The sequence below is a fragment of the Nicotiana attenuata genome, unplaced genomic scaffold (genome assembly GCF_001879085.1).
Source record: "Nicotiana attenuata strain UT unplaced genomic scaffold, NIATTr2, whole genome shotgun sequence".
NCBI classification, from domain to species: Eukaryota; Viridiplantae; Streptophyta; class Magnoliopsida; order Solanales; family Solanaceae; genus Nicotiana; species Nicotiana attenuata.
Genome location: NW_017670502.1, coordinates 106,354 through 124,573, shown reverse-complemented (window position 1 = coordinate 124,573; position 18,220 = coordinate 106,354). Strand labels below are relative to the sequence as shown.

Here is an 18,220-nt window from a genome sequence, read left to right as displayed (position 1 = left end):
AAAGGGCTGAATAGTTACTCTGCTTATACCCTATTTGGCCAAGCTTTGTTTTGGCCAAAAGTATTTTTTTTTGGGGCCAAAAGCACTTTTGGCCAAAAATTGAGGTGTTTGGCCAAGCTTTTGGAAGAAAAAAAAATGCTTTTGAGGAAAAGCAGAAGCAGTTTTAGAGAAGCAGAAAAAAGTAGTTTCTCTCCAAAAGCACTTTTTTGAGAAGCACTTTTGAGAAAAATACACTTAGAAGTAGTTTTTTAAAGCTTGGTCAAACACTAATTGCTGCTCAGAAGTGTTTTTCAAACTAATTAATTGATACTTTTGAGAAAAGCACTTCTGAAAAAAAGCACTTATCAAAATAAGCTGATTTTTGCAGCTTATACCCTTGTTCTTTCCCATTCTTTGTCTGTTCTCTCAGCTCTCCAATCATTTGACTCACTGTTCACACTTGAAACAACCTTATTTATCTCAAGTCTTGAGCGTTATTAGCGTCAATCTGAACCTTTCAGCTCAGAGTTTGCTCATGTGAAGAATTATTTACCATGTCTTTTGACGTCTCATCCATTGTAGCCAGGTATATTTTGGTCCAAGATTCTTCTTTTCTTCTTCGACAGAAGGTTTATTCATTATTGGCATGTAACTTAGCTCGAATTAGAGTGAGGGGTGATTCATATTCTGCTTTTCTCCGTTGTTGTTTGTCTCTCTTTAGTGGTTAGCTAGCTAGCAAAGCTCATTGAAGACAACAGCTTTGCTCAATAAGCTTTGTTGTCATAGAAATTGGACCAAAATTATGCTAATTAATAGTTCTGTTTCTCCTCCCAACTCCAGTTTTTACTTCTATTTCATGAAAGTTTTCAATAGAGTGCCAGGTTATGGAGAGAGATACTAGAGCCTTGACCTGAATCTCTATCGCCAAATAAATTGTGAAGGGACAAAATGATCAATGTTGACCTTCATGCTATAAATTAGAAGTAGGGATTTGAAGACCATTAGTCCTTAGAGAGTACTAAGTGTTACTAAGACTTTGCAATTTAGCTGCTCGTTAGCACATTATTCTGTACTTCACTAAAGATACAGCGGCGGATTCAGAAAGAGAAAGAGACATCAGTCTCAGTGGAACCAAACTCTCGAACCCGTCCAGAAGTTGAGTATGCAACTTGCGATTTAATCGCTTAAAAAAAATTTAGCCACAAAGATACCGGTTAAAGAGTGTTCTAACATGGGGGTGACACCATATAATTACCTTAAAAGCCTCCGATCCTTTGTAGGAACTACCCATAATAACGAACTTGCGAAATGGATCTGCTTATCGTAAAGAGATTCGCCGTTCCTGACCTTGGTTCACCTTACTTGTTATTGGAACAATTTAGACGTTGTGGGATCTGAAGCATGGGTTGTGAAATGTATATCTAGTTCTATTTATGTGACAGGCAAGCCCATGACACATATTACCCCCTTTGGCCCAACAAACATGATGGTTTTCCCTTGGACTATGCCATCATCGAGCCCAAAAGCCAGCGTACCATGGGAACTAGTGCTATGCCTAATTAAGTTCTTCATTTTTCTCTTCCATTCCGATATGAGATTCGCGTAAGGTTTAGTATGCACCCTTTCTTCAGAAGCTCGCCGGTCTAGAAGCGTATTAGTCCTTCTCTTTACCCGCCCTAGTCGGCCCACCTTTGTCATGGGCGTCACAATCTATACTTATTTTTTGCACATCTATATGGTTCGATCCCAAAATTCCGGTCTCTGGTTTATACCAATGCATACCTGCATTTGGATCCGCTAATGCCTAAGAACATGGATTCCTTTTTCCGAGGATCATAGATTATGATTCATATGTGGCGTGTAGATGGGAACAGAGTGCAGTTTCTCTTTAGCTGATACAAACTTGAAAATGTAGTTCTTCTATTGACTAAATTATAGTTAATAGTTGTAAGTGTAGAAGATAGTTGTAAAGGAAATATGCTTGTGGTGTCATAATAATGAAGCTTTCCTCTAACATTCTCCAAAGCCTTGCCAAATATGATATCGGCTTGATACTTCTGTGGCATTCTTTCCTCATGTCTGAAACAAAAAGAAATTAAGGAAATGGTGATACTTGAACCATGATACTATACTGATGTCACGTGCCTCTTCTTTTCTGTTACTAGGTACCTGAATTCTTGCAAGCTGCATGAGGTGATACCCAATGCAGCTCTTCTATCAGAGCTTTATAAGGTAGTCATTTCTTTAATTTTTAGTTACTCTTCTCTAACGAAGGAAAACAAAAAACTGTAATTTAACCAATCAAATTTGCTTTATTCTAGTCCTTTTTCTTTCTTAATCTGTTTTTTAGCACCTTCTGGCTGATGTAAATCGATATAGTAAGGTGATTAATTTTCTAGTAATGATATGTGAAATATTAGTGAACTGATTATTTGCGATATAATGCCGAACTTATGTCTATGTATTGAAAATTTGTTGTAATCCTTGCAACATGCAAAATCACTATGTCGTAATACTGTGAAAAACTTTTCCTGTTGTGTTAATAGTGTAAAAAGATTTTGCTTTTTGGAATCTAACTTGACATTGATCATTAAAATTCTCAACTTCTTCAGGCCAGCGTGCAGAAAAAAGCTCAACAAAGGAGGACTCTATTAGTTTCACTTGAAAAACTTGAAGATGTTGACATGTCCCCCCTCGTCGATGTATTGCTTAAAATCCATCTATTTGATGTTGATGCAGTGGATGTACTTTGCACTTCACCCTTGGCTGTGAAGCAAGAATCTGTGGTCTCCCTAGTGCGTGCAGTCAATTCAACACTCCGCACTGTTGATCTTCAGGATATGCTATTTAAAAAGGAAATCTTGTGGTATGCCTGAATGCTATTATTTTTAATTGATCATTGAATACCATCTTATTTTCCTCATCTATTTTTCTCTTACAACTGAATTTTGTTAATGTATCCATACTTATGGCATGCTAGGCACACAAACAGAGGGAAACGAATTAGACAAAGAACCTAATTTTTCCTCTATATATGGTAATTAGAAAAGGTGAGAATACCAGTTTGCTCTTATGTTCCCCTAGCCGTGACTTCTTTTTTTTTTTTTCGGTAATCAACTCTATTTTATTAATCACCAAAGAGTTAATTACAAAGCCACAGCTAAGCCAACTAAGCTAGCTATCAAAACAAAGACACAAACCCTAGCTGTGACTTTAATGTGCATAAGATGATAGATTGCATGTGTTGTTGACAATACCAAGGAATGTCATATTGTGGAAATGAGAGGTCTGTAAGTTCGCGATCATGACTTCTGTGTTGAATTTGGGCCTCTGCAGGGACCTTTTTCAGGGCGGTTTAAATTGCCAATCGCTAAAGCTGAGGTCCACTGAGATTCAAAACCTGAATATGGTTGGAAGCTTCATGCAGTTACACACCCTTAATCTTGACTTCTGTTCTTCCCTCACTAGCTTAGAGATGGATTCCTTTGCTTGCATGCCAAAATTGATGCGTCTTTCCATATGTGGAACTAGAATAGCTGATCTGTGGACAACCCGTGCTGCTTTGACACGCCTTCCTTCTTTGACAGAATTAAGGTTTCAAAACTGCATATGTTGCAAAGATACTGGGCCATGTCTTGCATCATCCAGTAAGATGACAAATCTTCCTGTTTCTGAAATAACTTAATCAGGTCATTCACGCAAGGACTTTGACAGCAACCTTAAATTATATACTCAGAAATTTGACTATAAATATTGTATGCAGATGGTGCTGGCAGTCCAGCTTCTGTTGGCAACTTATTTTCAACTTATGGGTTTAAAAGTATAAACCAGGACTCACTTGATGATTCGGCAGATTTGCAACATGAGGTCTATGGCTTTTCTTTATGCTTGCAGTTGTTGCCTAAAGTTTTTCTTGTTTTTTCTCTCTTACATTTATAGGTTTCAATCCGTGTATCAGGTTTCTTTTTGTGATTTGCATGTTCAAGAGAGAGATGATTGTCCCGAGGATATAAACTTGAAACTGAGAGACAGATCAGTTGTTTCCAAGATGTATCTTTCTTGTCATCCTTCACCAATCTGCTATGAGAAATACTACAGGGAATACATGATTGCTTCATTGCCTCATTTGGAAGTGCTAGATAACTTTCCTATAAGAAAGCTGGATAGAGAATTGGCAAATACTGTCTTCTCACAGTACTACGAGTATCTGCCGTACAAACGCCAGCGCAAAGAAAATGTTGCAAGTGTTTTGCATATGCGTGAAACAGGTAGAGGTAATGTGTACCACAGCAAATCTTCTCGCATAAAGGAGGCAGTTTCTTGTAGGAAAAGTCCATATTTCTATTCAAGGTCCCTCTGCGCAGCCAAACTTTGTTCATCTGCTTCTCCTTCCCTGCATATGCTGTCTAATATCAGCAATAATGTCAAAGAAGGAAGTGGGAACCTTCGACCAAGACAGTTTGAGTATCATCCCACTAATCCTAGTCTAATGGCTTTTGGAACTTTGGATGGGGAGGTGGTCGTCGTAAACCATGATGCTAGAAATACTTTCAGTTACGTTCCACTCTTTGGGGTGACTAATAGCATCTTAGGCCTCTGTTGGCTTAACAAGAATCCATTTAAGGTATGCTATTTTCTCAAAACTAAAATTATAGTTGCTTCATGGATCATAGTCATGTGTACCTTATGAGGTCTTAAATATAGTCTTTATGAAGAAATCTTTTGACGGCAGATAGGGCTCTGATTGTTAAATAATATGCTGCAAATTGGAAGGTTATCAGCCTGTGTTTTGAATTTGATGCAATTCTAAGTACTTAGTGTTGGTTAGTTGCCGTCCTAAAACTAGGATGACATTCATATTTTAGACAGTAGCGTGCTGCAAACCATAACATCCATCGGTCATCGTTTCATTGCATTGTAGTGTGCATTCCCACATGGTGTGACATTTCCAAACTCATATTAGACTATCCCTGCATGTTTGCTGTTCTTTGACTTTAGTCATATGTATCCTCTTCATGTCATCAGTATGTCGTGGGATGTGACTACTTTAGGATATAAGGTCAAACTAGTACAATCTAAGTTCATTAACTGTTGGTGGATAGATCCTATTTTAGGCAAAACCAGAGGGGAAGCGGTGGATTAAATACATGAAATAAATTGGGTAGCCATATTTGGTCGATGTAAGGTAACATGTGTGAACAACCTACATATCTGTCCATTTATGTTCCATTATAAGTATGTATGTTGTATGTTCGTGTTCTATCGTTTGATTTTTTGATTCTAAATCTTAACATTCTAAAGTCTTTTTAAGTACTCTTTTTCATTTTTGAAGGACCATGTAAAAACCGACTTTGTTTGTTTCTTGACATGTACATGACGACCTTAACAGGATTTTTCTGCTAAAAGGTCTGAATATCCATGCTTTATATTTCTATTAACCAAAAAACATGTAGTACTTTATTTTCCATTTTAATCTCCATCACCCCTTTTCTCGGAAACTGCTCATTATTCTCTTTGTTTTCATCTGTCAGCTCCTTGCTGGTTCTGACAATGGCTCTTTAAGATTGTATGACATCAATGACACATCGCCAAAAGCAGAGACAAGCTATAGCAGTTCCAGCCCTGCTGTTTTTGAGAAATTTGAACAGTTGACTTCACTTCATGTTAATTCAACGGATGATCAGTTTGTTACGAGTGGTTATTCAAAGAAAGTTGCCATATACGATATTTGTAGTGGCAAGCGCTTACATTTGTTCAGTGATATGCATCAAGAACCCATTAACGTGGCTAAATTTGCACATCACTCTCCAAACCTGCTTGCTACTTCATCATTTGATCGTGATGTCAAATTGTGGGATTTGAGGCAGACGCCAAATCACCCCTGTTATACAGCCTCGAGCTCAAGGGGAAACGTGATGGTTTGCTTCTCCCCAGACGACCTTTATCTACTGGTATCGGCTGTAGACAACGAGGTACCTTGATCAATGCAACATATTAAACATCTCATTTGATGATTTACCAAATTTCCTTACTATTGAAATAACAAGTTAAATGTCTGCTTTGTGGCTTCTGATTAGTTTTTAGACATTCAAAAGCAATAATTTTGGTATACAAAATCCCAACTATATGAATTCGGTATCTTTATGTGTGGCTATAACTACTAGTATGTTGTAGATGACTTCATGATTGAGGTTTATACTATCTTTATGGTACAGGTGAAACAACTTTTGTCTGTAGATGGGAGGCTGCAGACAGATTTCGGTATAGCTTCCACAGGGAGCGCTCATAATTATACACGATCATATTACATGAATGGGAGGGACTATGTTATTAGTGGAAGCAGTGATGAATCAATTGTTCGCATTTGTTGTGCTCAAACAGGGAGGCGATTGAGGGACTATTATTTGGAGGTAAAAAAAGCCCAAGAACTATTTTATCAGTTTTCTCTTTTCCAAACTCGGGGACCAAATATTTGTTGTTTTGTATAACTAAAGATGTTTCAGAATATTTGATATCTTTAATACATGAGATGTTGGCTGCCGTAGTGAGGCTTTTGCTTCGTTTCTTTATATCCAGGACAGGGCATTGGAGAGTCCAATATTGGTGCAGTCCTTGAGAAGTGATCCTTTCAGAGTAAGCTCCAATTCATGGCAGTAAATTAGCTGATCTTCATTTGCTGCCTTAGCCTCTATTTATTTCGTCACATTGTCTATGAATTGAAACTAGATTTTATTATGCAAATTCCAAGTGCCGCTCCTTGCATTTGTATGAAAGTCTGTGTCATAGGTGCATTATTCATAAACAAACATAAGGAGAAAAGAGAAGAGAAACAAAAACGGACCTCCACCCCCGATAAAAAGAAAAGTAAAGGAAAGAAAAAGAAAAAAACTAAGAAATATGATGACTATATATGTATTCTTCATTATGAAACTAAGCTTTTTCTATTTTTATTTTTATAATTTTTTGCATAAAAACAGCATTTTCACATGGCTGTCTTGGCATCCTATGTGCGGCCCAGTTCAAGACGAGACATCATTAAGGTAAGTTTCATTTTCCTTACTTTTTGTCTAATTCATATGATCATTTCTTGTCCTTTTTATTTTTTTGGGAAAAATCACCATCAGTTCTAACGCAATAACTTGGGTGTTTTGGTAGGTCAATTTGCTAGAATCAGGACAATATGGTGATAAAGATTCCATGAGCGAAGATTGTTGCAATTCTTATGGTTATGGCGGTTGAATTTTGCATCTCGCAAATTTGTGTGTACATATGTGTACGAAAGCCCAGATTTTCTGCATATGAATCTCAGTGGAAGTTTTGCTCAAGGAAAAATATGATGGTTGCTAGAACTTGTCTTCATTGGCTTTGGATCAGCTGGGTAGTTTTCTCAATTTAAACAGTCAAGATTATAATATGAAGGCAGAATAGCCTAAATGGCACTTATACTTGTACCACTTTGTCATTCCGGTCCTTGTATTCAATAAAGTTTCATCCAGATACCTGAACTCAGTTAAAACATGTATTTTAAACCCCTTTGGCGTTACGTGTTGGTCACTCGCCTGATGTGGAGAAAATATCATGTCCACATTAGATAAATCAATGCCACATCATGGATTTAATACACCTAAGGGAAAAAGTAATTGGGAAAATCAGGAAAAAACCCTCTTCTTTTTGGAGTATAAAGTTCAGAAAAGTGCACCTTTTAGATTGAAAGGAGACCAAAATAAGCATGAAAAAAAGAAAAAAAAATAGAAATATTTGCACATCGTTCCCTTCTTTCTCGTTGATGTCTCCACCCCAAAATATCTCACCGGAAATCTCAGCGGAAGAGCTCACCTTGCCAAATCTAACACCACACCAGTAACCTTTTACTTGCTCTCTTCTATCTATTGACTCAGAAACGACAAAAGAAAACTTTCATCGCCTGAGACAGCTGCTACACCACTAGCGGAGTATATCGGAAAGGGTCACCGACGACACATCGCCTCCAACTCCTCTCCACTGTTCTTACTTCTCTCATCTTTCATTTCTTTCTCGTCGACTGAAACAAATCCCAAGTAGAAAGCATCTATTTCCGTACCCCAAAATTTCACTGAATCAAGAAACACTTGTTGGGAATCACTGGTGGTCACCAATCAAAGGGACAGAAGAGAGAAACCTCCAATTCAGATTTCATCTCATACAAACCATCCGCACAAAATTTTAAGTCTTCTTCTCCAAAATTTTCATTTCGATTCAATTGTTTTTTCCAAATTTATGTTCAAAATTATCTATAAAGATTGTATTTTTTTTATGTATTGGTTACAGTAAGTTGAAAAAGATTTAGAATTTTGGTTGCTGAAAAGGGAGAAGAAGACATATATTGTTTTTAACCATTGAACAATCCCCCAAAATTTCAAGTGTGAAGATGAAGTGTGGCTAAGAATTCCCCTTTTGGATTTACTAAGCGCAAAAGCAAATAAATAGATATTCATAAGGCCAGGGAAAACGGGGTTATGATAGGAAATAGGGGGGAGAAGAAGACGGGGAGAAACGGGGTGAAATAAGGCCGAAGGTTGGGAAACGAGTAGAGATACTTGGATTGGAAAATTAATTTACTCTTTTTCTTTTTAATAGTTATTCTTTATTATTTTTAATATTTTTATATCAAAATAAGTATATCCTTTCTCCTTTTTAGAGCGTGTAACCACGCATTTTTCTGACTCAGCCAAATGAATGACACATAAGCTCAGTCAATGGTCAGAGGGGTTTAAAATACATGCTTTAACTGAGTTCAGGTGTCTGGATGAAACATTATTGAATACAAGGACCGGGATGACAAAGTGGCACAAGTATAGGTGTCATTTAGGCTATTCTGCCTAATATGAAAGTTGTTGAGAATATAAGTTGTTGTGTATTAGTTGGCTAGTTAGTTAATACAATGGCTATTTATGTAATTCTAGTTAGTTAGTGAAATCGGTTAGAAGCTCCTGAGAAGCTAAGTCACAATCATCTCTTGTTTTTGAACTCAAATGACAATTCCGGAGCAATCCCGATCTCGTTGCAACTTCGAGGTCCAGAAAACTACTTGGTGTGGAGTCGAGCAATGAGAATTGCTATTTTAGGGCGGAACAAGTTAGGGTTCATCGAGGGTATTTGTAGGCGAGGAAACTTTGGTCCAAATCTGGTAACGCCATAGTGCTGTCATGGATAATGAACTGTGTATTGCCTGAATTGCTTAGTGGAATTGTTTACTCCTCAAATGCGAGTGCGGTATGGAATGACCTAAAAGAGAGGTTTGATAAGGCTGATCTCTAGAATTTTTCAGATCCATAAGAACATTGCTACAATTAATCAAGGTACTAGCTCGATCTCTTCCTATTTCTCAAAATTGAGACTGCTGTTGGCGGAGTTTGATAGTCTAGCCCCAATTCCTGGATGTGACTGTGAGAAATCGCGTGAATTTGTTGTGTTTTTGGAAAGGATGAAACTCCTACAGTTCCTTATGGGGCTAAACGAGTCTCATGAGCAAGCTAGAAGTCAATTGATCATGATGATACCAGCTCCCTCTGTTAACAAGGCTTACTTTATGATGATGGAGAGTGAAAGCCAGAGGGCAATTGAACACACAGGTGTTCCTGTAGAGAATCCTGACCTCACTGCTTTTGTGTCTACTAGAGGTGGATTTTAGCAAAGGCCAAAGAAAAATTTTAACCTAGTCTGTGACTACTGCAACTACAAAGGACATACCAGAGAGAATTGTTTCAGATTAGTTGGCTATACAGCTGATTTTAAGCATAAGAAGAAAGGAAATTCATTTCCTACAGCCAACTTTGCAGGAAACACTGGTGATCAGGAACACTAATGTCTACTAATGAAAGTCATGATGTATTTTCAGCAGCTAATTTTGCAGGTAATAATAGTGGAGGAAACCATGGGGAAAGGAGTCAACCTCAGTCTCACCCAGCAACACCACTTCCCTCAGCACCATACTTTACTCTAGAATAGTATCAGCAAATCCTACATATGCTTGGTAAGGTAAATGAAGAAGCAACAAGCTCTACTCAACCAGCAGCAGCAGGTATATTTGCATTCCTATCCAGTATAGTTGATGATATGTGGATAATTGATACTGGAGCTACAAGTCATATGGTAGGAAATTCTAAGTTGTTGACTAAATTGGACAAGGAGTCTAGTTTAAAAGGTGGAAATGTGTATCTTCCAAATGGTAATGTGGTGTCAATATCAAATACAGGAACATCTAGTATACTCAGAAATCATGATCTACACAATGTGTTGCACATTCCTGACTTCAAGTTTAACCTTTTGTCTATGTCAAAGTTGACAAAGGAACTGAAGTATTGTGTGGCATTCTTTCCTGATTTTTGCCTATTCCAGGACCTCTTCAGTGGGCAGGTGAGGGGGATTGGTAGAGAAGATTGTGTGCTGTACTATCTGAAGTCATCTCCAACTCCTACAACACCACTTACTCAACCATAACTACAAGGGTCTGACAGTAAAGAAGAGTGCTACTCTGTGTCTACTAATGTGCCACTATCTGTATGGCATAATAGACTAGGGCATGCTCCTTTAGATATGCTCAGAAAAATAAAGTTTTTGAAGCATTGCAAACTAGACAAAAATCATCACTGTCCTGTATGTCCACTAGGGAAACAGTCTAGACTTTCATTTTCTATCAGCACTACTAGTTCAAATAAGCCTTTTCAGCTAGTACATGGTGATGTATGGGGTCCTTATAGAGTACCTACACATGATGGTAAGAGATATTTCCTAACATTGGTAGATGACTTTTCTAGGTATACTTGGATATTTTCTGTTGAATAATAAAGCTGAAACTTTTGTCATTGTGAGGCAGTTTCTAGCTTTAGTGAAGAATATGTGTCAACTCTAATGTTCAAACATTAAAAACAGACAATGGCTGTGAATTCTTTAACTCTCAGTTTGATGAGTTGAATAAAAATAATGGTATTGTACACCAAAGCTCTTGTGTTTATACACCTCAGCAAAATGGTGTAGTAGAGAGGAAGCACATATCTATTCTAAATGTAGCCAGGTCCTTAAGGTTTCAAGGAGCTGTGCCTCTGAAGTTTTGAGGAGAATGTGTTGCTACTTGCTGTTTATCTGCTTAACAGGTTGCCTTCTGTCATCCTACAGTATAAATCCTCTTTTGAAATGCTACATTCCCATCCTTCTAATCTTGATCATTTAAAAACCTTTGGTTGTCTTGCCTATGCATCAAACCCCAATATTACTGATAAGATGTCACCTAGAGCCATTCCTGCTGCCTTAATGGGATATTCCTTTACTCAAAAGGGTTACAAACTCTATGATCTACATGCTAAGTCATTCTTTGTGAGCAGGAATGTGGTGTTCAGAGAAGACCTATTTCCTTTTAGACACTTCACTCCTTCTACTCTTCCCCTGTTTCCAGTACTAGAATCTACATCTGATCCACCAAGAAACAATCCAAACACCACTCCTAACAATAGAACAATCTCTCAAACCATACAAGAAGACTTAGCTACAGAAAGCCCTGCACCTTTAAATCCATCCACCAATGCAGATCATTCCTTACATCCAGTCACACCTAACATCACAGTAACTGATACATCTAGCATCAGTTCAATACCTATCACTGAACCTCAACAACCTGAAACACTTAGAAAATCCTCTAGAACTGACAAACAACTTCTGTGGATGCAAGACTTTGTCACTACTAAAAAAATCCAACTGTGCCTACCCCTTGTCATCCCATATCTGCTATGAACATCTAACCCCACCTTATAAGACTGCCTTAAACTCTTATTCATCTATTGTTGAGCCTGCTAGTTACAAAGAAGCAGTTGCAGATCCAAAGTGAATTGAAGCTATGAAACTGGAAATTGCAGCACTAAAAGACAACAACACTTGGAGCGTTGTTGATATACCTGAGGAAAAGACCCCTATTGGTTGCAAATGGGTGTTCAAAGTCAAATATAAATCTTCAGGAGAAGTGGAGAGATATAAGGCAAGATTGGTAGCCAAGAGTTATAGTCAACAAACAGGGTTAGACTACAAAGAAACCTTCTCCCCAGTAGCCAAAATGGTCACTGTCAGATCAGTGGTAGCTCTGGCACCTTCAAGACATTGGTTCATCTATCAAATGGATGTTCACAATGCTTTTTTGCAAGGTGATCTTTTGGAGGAAGTTTGTATGACTATTCCAGATGGGTTTGCTAGACAGGGGGAGACCAAGCGAGTCTGCAAACTACAAAAATCACTGTATGGTCTGAAACAAGCACCAAGGCAGTGAAATCTCAAGCTGATTGAGGCACTGCAACAACTGGGATTTATTCAAAGCCATTTTGACTACTCACTTTTCACACAGCAACTAGAAGGTGACATAGTTGTGATTCTTATATATATGGATGATCTGATCATTACAGGAAGCAACAATGATTTACTAGTCAAAACTAGGGAAGATCTTTAGAAAAAGTTTAAGATGAAAGACCTAGGAGGACTAAAATTCTTCTTCGGCATTGAATTTGCCAGGTCAAACAAAGGAATACATATGTGCCAAAGAAAGTATTCCTTGGAGTTGATCTCTGAACTTGTCCTAGGAGGAGCAAAAACAGCTGGGACTCCCTTGGAGTGCAATCAGAAACTTACTTCAATTGAATATGATAGAACTTTCAACAGAGGTACAGGTCATGAGGATCCTATATTAGATGATGCTGGAGAATACCAAAGGCTTGTAGGGAGACTCTTATATTTGACCATGACTAGACCAGACATCTCATTTGGAGTACATGTGCTAAGTCAGTATATGCATGCTCCAAAACAATCTTACATGGAAACTGCCCTAAGGATTGTTAGATATCTGAAAGCATCACCAGGTCTGGGACTCCTAATGCCAGCAACAGAAACCAAACAACTACAAGCTTTCTGTGACTCAGATTCGGGCTCATGTCTACAGACTAGAAGGTTTGTCACAGGATATCTTGTAAAATTTGGAGATGCCTTGGTGTCATGGAAATCTAAGAAACAAGAGACTGTGGCTAGAAGTTCAGCTGAAGCTGAGTTCAGAAGCATGGCATCCTGTGTAGCAGAAGTTACATGGCTAATAGGGTTGTTTAAGGAACTTGGGGTTGAAGCGCAACAGCCTGTTGATTTGTTCTGTGATAGCAAAGCTGCTATCCAAATAGCTGCTAATCCTATATTCCATGAACGAACCAAACATATAGATATTGTTTTTGTAAGGGAAAAGCTAAGTCAAGGAGTAATCACAACTCATCATCTCTCAACAAAGGATCAACTAGTAGATCTACTGACCAAGAGCATTGGAAAAGCACAACATGAGGCCCTGTTAAATCAACTTGGTGTTGAGAATATATTCAAAGCATCAGCTTAAGGGGGAGTGTTGAGAATATAAGTTGTTGTGTATTAGTTGGCTAGTTAGTTAATACATTGGCTACTTATGTAATTCTAGTTAGTTAGTGAAGTTGGTTAGAAGCTGTGTATATATATGATCTACTACACACTACTGGCTGTGTATATATATGATCTACTATACACTACTGTAGCATGCAGAAGAAATGAGAATCTGTTAATTTTTCTTTCCAAGTCTTCTTCTGTTCTTATCCTCTCTTCAATCTCTCTTTTACATTGTTAAAAGTTGACAAAAGTAATTTGATATCAACTGATAAAAGAAACGCTGCATTTGCAAAGAAAGAGATATGATGGTGCTAGCACTTGTCTTCTCAAGAGGAAGAGGTAAAATGAAAAAAAGTTTTAACTTCTATAAGCACAGACAGGTAAAAGAGTTTTTGCATTATCAAGTTATCTAAAAATATATGGAATTAGTAACTCAAAAATATTAGGCTGCCTGCTACAATATAACATGTTAAAATATGGTGAAGTGCTAAAAAGAAACTACGCTGTCTGTTTATAACTTAAAAAAGGGGACAAAAGAGAAATTGAATTACTGAATCACAATCATTGTAGTTAATCAGAAATTGAAGTACTGTACCAAAGCCTCTTGAGTTTTTTGATCGGTGAAATGAGTATTAAACAAATGCAAGTGGCTCAAGACAGCCTGCGACCATTATGTGGTGTCGTAAAATATTTTTCTGCTCGTGTTAAGCACCGGCAGAGAAACAGACAACTAGGAATAAAATTTTAATCGAAATCCTTAGACCTAGCAGCTACTTCGAACCTTCTTTTACAACATTAGAAAAATTGATCCTAGGCATTTGAGACCTCGTTCGTTTGCGTCCTAAAGAGTCAGCAAAACGAAGAGGGTCAGCACACCTACTACAGCCGCCACTCTACTGTTACACAGCCTGTAATGAAACTGGACGCATTTTCTTACTACTCCTTTCGGTCCAAAATAAGTGATTTTTTGGCTTTTTTCTTGTGGTCCAAAATAAGTGATTTTTTCAGATTTCAAGAATAACAACAACAACAACAACTACCCAGTAAAATCCCACCAAGTGGGGTCTGGGGAGGGTAATGTGTACGCAGACCTTACCCCTACCCCGATAGAGGCTGTTTCCGATAGACCCTCGGCTCAGAAAGATGGAAATAAGAAAAACAAGAAAAGACAATTCATTGGTAACTCCAGTAGAAACCGTAATAGTAACAGAAGCATAACAATCAAAAGATGGATGACATGCATCTTTTGATTAATCAGATTTCAAGAATGAATTAATTATTTTTTTCCTACATTGTCCTTGGAGTAAATAGTGTTGGAATATGTGTTAGGAGTGTTTATGTGAGATAGTAAAGGTTAATATGGTCAATTCCATTGCTAATTAATTCTAAAAGGTGAATTCCTTAATCCGTGTGAAAACATCCAAAAAAAATTACTTATTTTGGACCGGAGGGAGTATCATTTTCTGAGATTCCATTTTTGCCAGTTGCCACTGCTTATCGCTACGTTACCTGACACATGGCCTCCACCTAATCACTATTATTAGCGTTGAATCCACATCACTTGCTCATTTCCTCCTTCCTACTTGTCACTTGTACTTGTACCTCTTACGGTGTCTCTATAAATACTCATTCACCCACTCTTGCCCAATGCCATTAAAATCGTAGACTTGTGTGATTGTTTGCAATTTAGTTCCAGAAGATCAGTGGTTGCCTACACTTTACTCTTCAAGATGAAGCTTGCCGTGATTGCTTTGTTAATTGTTTCACTTGTTCTGACTTCTTCTTTCCTTCAGTCAGCCGTGGCCTATGACGAACCAAGTAAGATTTGTCGCCTCACTCTCACACACACACATACAAGATGCTGACTAATTTTATTTTTGTTTCCCATTCGGTGTCCGGTACTCGCATTGGGGTCCGGTCAAATCCGGGTTCATGCCGGAAAGTTTCATATTGGGGGGTAAAACGCTCCCTAACAAAGGTGACTCCATACCCAGAGCTCGAACTCGATACCTCAAATTAAGGATGAAGGAGTACTTACCACTCCACCACAACCCTTGTTGGTCTAATTTTTAACTTATATATACTGGCATACACTGCTATTCAACTAAGGTTTAACTTATTTATATTGACGTGTAATTAATTTTTATATCATATATAAGTGTGACGTTATAATATCTTTGTAACATGTCATTTATCATCTTTTCTAAGTCATCATACCATAATCGATATAAAAATTACTTGTAATCAGCTTTCGTGTAAGTTTCGATAATAATTTACTATGATCATATAGAAGTTATTTGACTAATTAGTATTTTATGGTAAATTGGTAAATGATATGTATCTATATGGTGTAGGTTCATGCGATTCTAAGTGCGCAGTGAGGTGTGGGAAAGCAGGAATAGCAAAACGGTGCTTGACCTACTGTGGAATATGCTGCAATAAGTGCAACTGTGTCCCTTCTGGCAACTATGGTAACAAGTCGGAATGCCCTTGTTATAGAGACATGCTCAACTCCAAGGGCAAATCCAAGTGCCCATGAAATTGAATACTAGCACTATCCACTTCTTTCCACTCAATGTTCATCTCTCTTTTTGCTTTTCGATATATATGTTGCTGCCAACTAGTAATAAAAGTATTCGCATATTCTTTATTTTCCACAAATTTACATCCAAATATATCAAGCACCGGTTGGCGCTAGCTTGTAATTGTTCGTACTTGCTTTGAATATTAAATGCAGACTTGTTTCCACTTGGGCTGTTCCATTTGTGCACTTTAGTTCTGTCTATATCCAGATTTAAGAAAAAGAGAGGGAGAGAAAAGCGAACTATGATCAACTACAATGCGCTAGTTTAAAAAGAAAAAAAGATAAAAATCACCTTAATGGTGGGGGATTTGGCTGACCTCTACCTGTTCATATCATCACTTTAAGTAGTGGTTACAATGAGGTGGAAGATTGTCCTTTCCTCTGTGGAATGTTCTAAGGATGAATAATCTATATATCTATAATTGAGGGACTTTGGCCCGGTCACGTGGCACTCTCCTAAACAAGGATTTCAAATTATCTTTTTTCTCATTTTTTTCACATTTCTCCCACTTATTAATTATGTAGGAGTCCAAAGTTATGTCTCTTGAAAAAGAAATTCAAAAGTTATTACTATTAATAAACAACAGTTTCTTGGAATTTTAAAGGACCTCTCTGGCAATTATATATAGTATCTAATGTCTCATCACAATGATGAGTAATTTCTGCGTCATGTATGTTGAAAAGGCAACTGTTTTTTTCTTTTCTTCATATATTGCTTTAATAATCATTTACTCGAGTCAATTACTTGAATGATCACTCAATTATCCCAAATTATTTCCTAAAGTCATTTTTCTTTCATTTGTTACAACAAAGTCACTGAACTATGCCTATTGCACTCAGAAGGTCACTCAACTAGATTTTTCAAATTTTGGATTGCCAAATGCCTATTTTACCCTCTAAATTATTAACATTTATCTTCTTTTTATTTTTTAAAATTTTTTAGTATTAACAACAAAAATTCAAAAATTATTTACACAATTCAGAATGAAAGAAAATAAAAGTTATAAAATATATATTCTATGCACATAATATAAAAATAATTATTTAAATAAAGGTATTTTTATAAAATAAATTATATATTCTTGAAAATTATCAATTATATTGTTATGTATCTTCTAACTTTCCGACGACACAAAGTTATGTCAGCGGAAAGCAGGGGGACTATCTGTACAGGATATATGCTATGTTAAGTCGTGCATGAAATATATATAATATAATTGAGCATAATTTTTAAGAATATATAATATATATTATAAAAATACCTTTATTTAAATAATTATTTTTATATTACGTGCATGGAATATATATATATATATATATATATATTGCAACCTTTACTTTCTTTCATACTCAATTGTGTAAATAAATTTTTGAACTTTTGTTGTTAATACTAAAATTATTATTACGAACAAATTATTCTAATTAATTTTTTTACTATGCTCATTATTTTGTTATTTCAGCATTATATATGCTTAAATGCTTTTTATTTTTTTAATTTATAAATAAAATTTATTTATTCTATAGTTAAGTCCTTAATATAAATTAAAAAGGAAAAACCATAATATTAAAAAGTTTTTTAAAAAAAAAAAAGAATATAAAGGTTTATAATTTAGAGGCTAAAATAGGTATTTGGCAATCCAAAATTTGAAAATTCTAGTTGAGTGACCTTCTAAGTGCTATAGGCATAGTTAAGTGCCTTTGTTGTTACAAACGAAAGAAAAGTGACTTTAGCTGATAATTTGGGATAGTTGAGTGACCATTTGAAGTGGACTCACCATATAGCAGCCATTTAAGCATTTGGTCCCTCCGAATTTATTTTCTCACACTGACCCGACCCAATACCCAGTACCCGATCCAAAATTAAACCCTTAACATATCTTTTTTCTTCTTTCTTTCCTTTTCTTCTCCACGATCCAAACCCTCCGTCAATGACAGCCCGTTTCCATTGGTAGCTGAAACAAAGTTCCAAATAAGAAAAAGAAGAGATCTACAAAAAGTCTAATTTATGAAACATGAGCAAAGAGAACCGGCCAATTATACTTGGTTTGGATAAAGGATATTTGTTATGAATCAACCACAACCCAATAAGGATATCAACACACACATAGCTATTGGGCTGAGAAGAGCTATTGGGCCGAGAACAAGTAATATGGTCAGATTAATTTGGGATCCGGGTTGAGTAGGGAGCCCAAGAACTATTCTATTAAAAGAGTAGAAGTTAGTGATTCTTGGGATTATGCGTAT

At 36.7% G+C, this 18,220-nt stretch overlaps 3 protein-coding genes across 4 annotated transcripts; all 3 read left to right on the top strand.

Annotated features, from left to right (window-relative positions):
- Nucleotides 1-379: 379 nt before the first annotated feature.
- Nucleotides 380-7,510, top strand: LOC109240297. Of its 2 annotated transcripts, XM_019406922.1 has the most exons (11): nucleotides 380-565; nucleotides 2,145-2,211; nucleotides 2,592-2,845; nucleotides 3,316-3,626; nucleotides 3,743-3,846; nucleotides 3,938-4,603; nucleotides 5,511-5,951; nucleotides 6,195-6,389; nucleotides 6,556-6,612; nucleotides 6,957-7,019; nucleotides 7,135-7,510. In XM_019406922.1, exons 1-11 carry the CDS (start codon nucleotides 534-536, stop codon nucleotides 7,216-7,218), a joined length of 2,274 nt encoding a protein of 757 aa, XP_019262467.1. In that variant the 5' UTR covers nucleotides 380-533; the 3' UTR covers nucleotides 7,219-7,510. The 2 variants fall into 2 exon arrangements, with proteins under 2 accessions (XP_019262467.1, XP_019262468.1); XM_019406923.1 differs by lacking the exons at nucleotides 380-565; nucleotides 2,145-2,211 and adding an exon at nucleotides 2,960-3,029 and having other exon boundaries at nucleotides 2,754-2,845.
- A 1,661-nt stretch (nucleotides 7,511-9,171) lies between these two features.
- LOC109240292 lies at nucleotides 9,172-9,649 on the top strand. The gene is made up of 2 exons (XM_019406920.1): nucleotides 9,172-9,231; nucleotides 9,287-9,649. Exons 1-2 carry the CDS (start codon nucleotides 9,172-9,174, stop codon nucleotides 9,647-9,649), a joined length of 423 nt encoding a protein of 140 aa, XP_019262465.1.
- A 5,359-nt stretch (nucleotides 9,650-15,008) lies between these two features.
- On the top strand, nucleotides 15,009-16,149 carry LOC109240294 (peamaclein-like). The gene is made up of 2 exons (XM_019406921.1): nucleotides 15,009-15,210; nucleotides 15,747-16,149. The coding sequence occupies exons 1-2, from the start codon at nucleotides 15,123-15,125 to the stop codon at nucleotides 15,929-15,931; spliced, it is 273 nt and encodes a 90-aa protein (XP_019262466.1). The 5' UTR covers nucleotides 15,009-15,122; the 3' UTR covers nucleotides 15,932-16,149.
- Nucleotides 16,150-18,220: the final 2,071 nt, after the last annotated feature.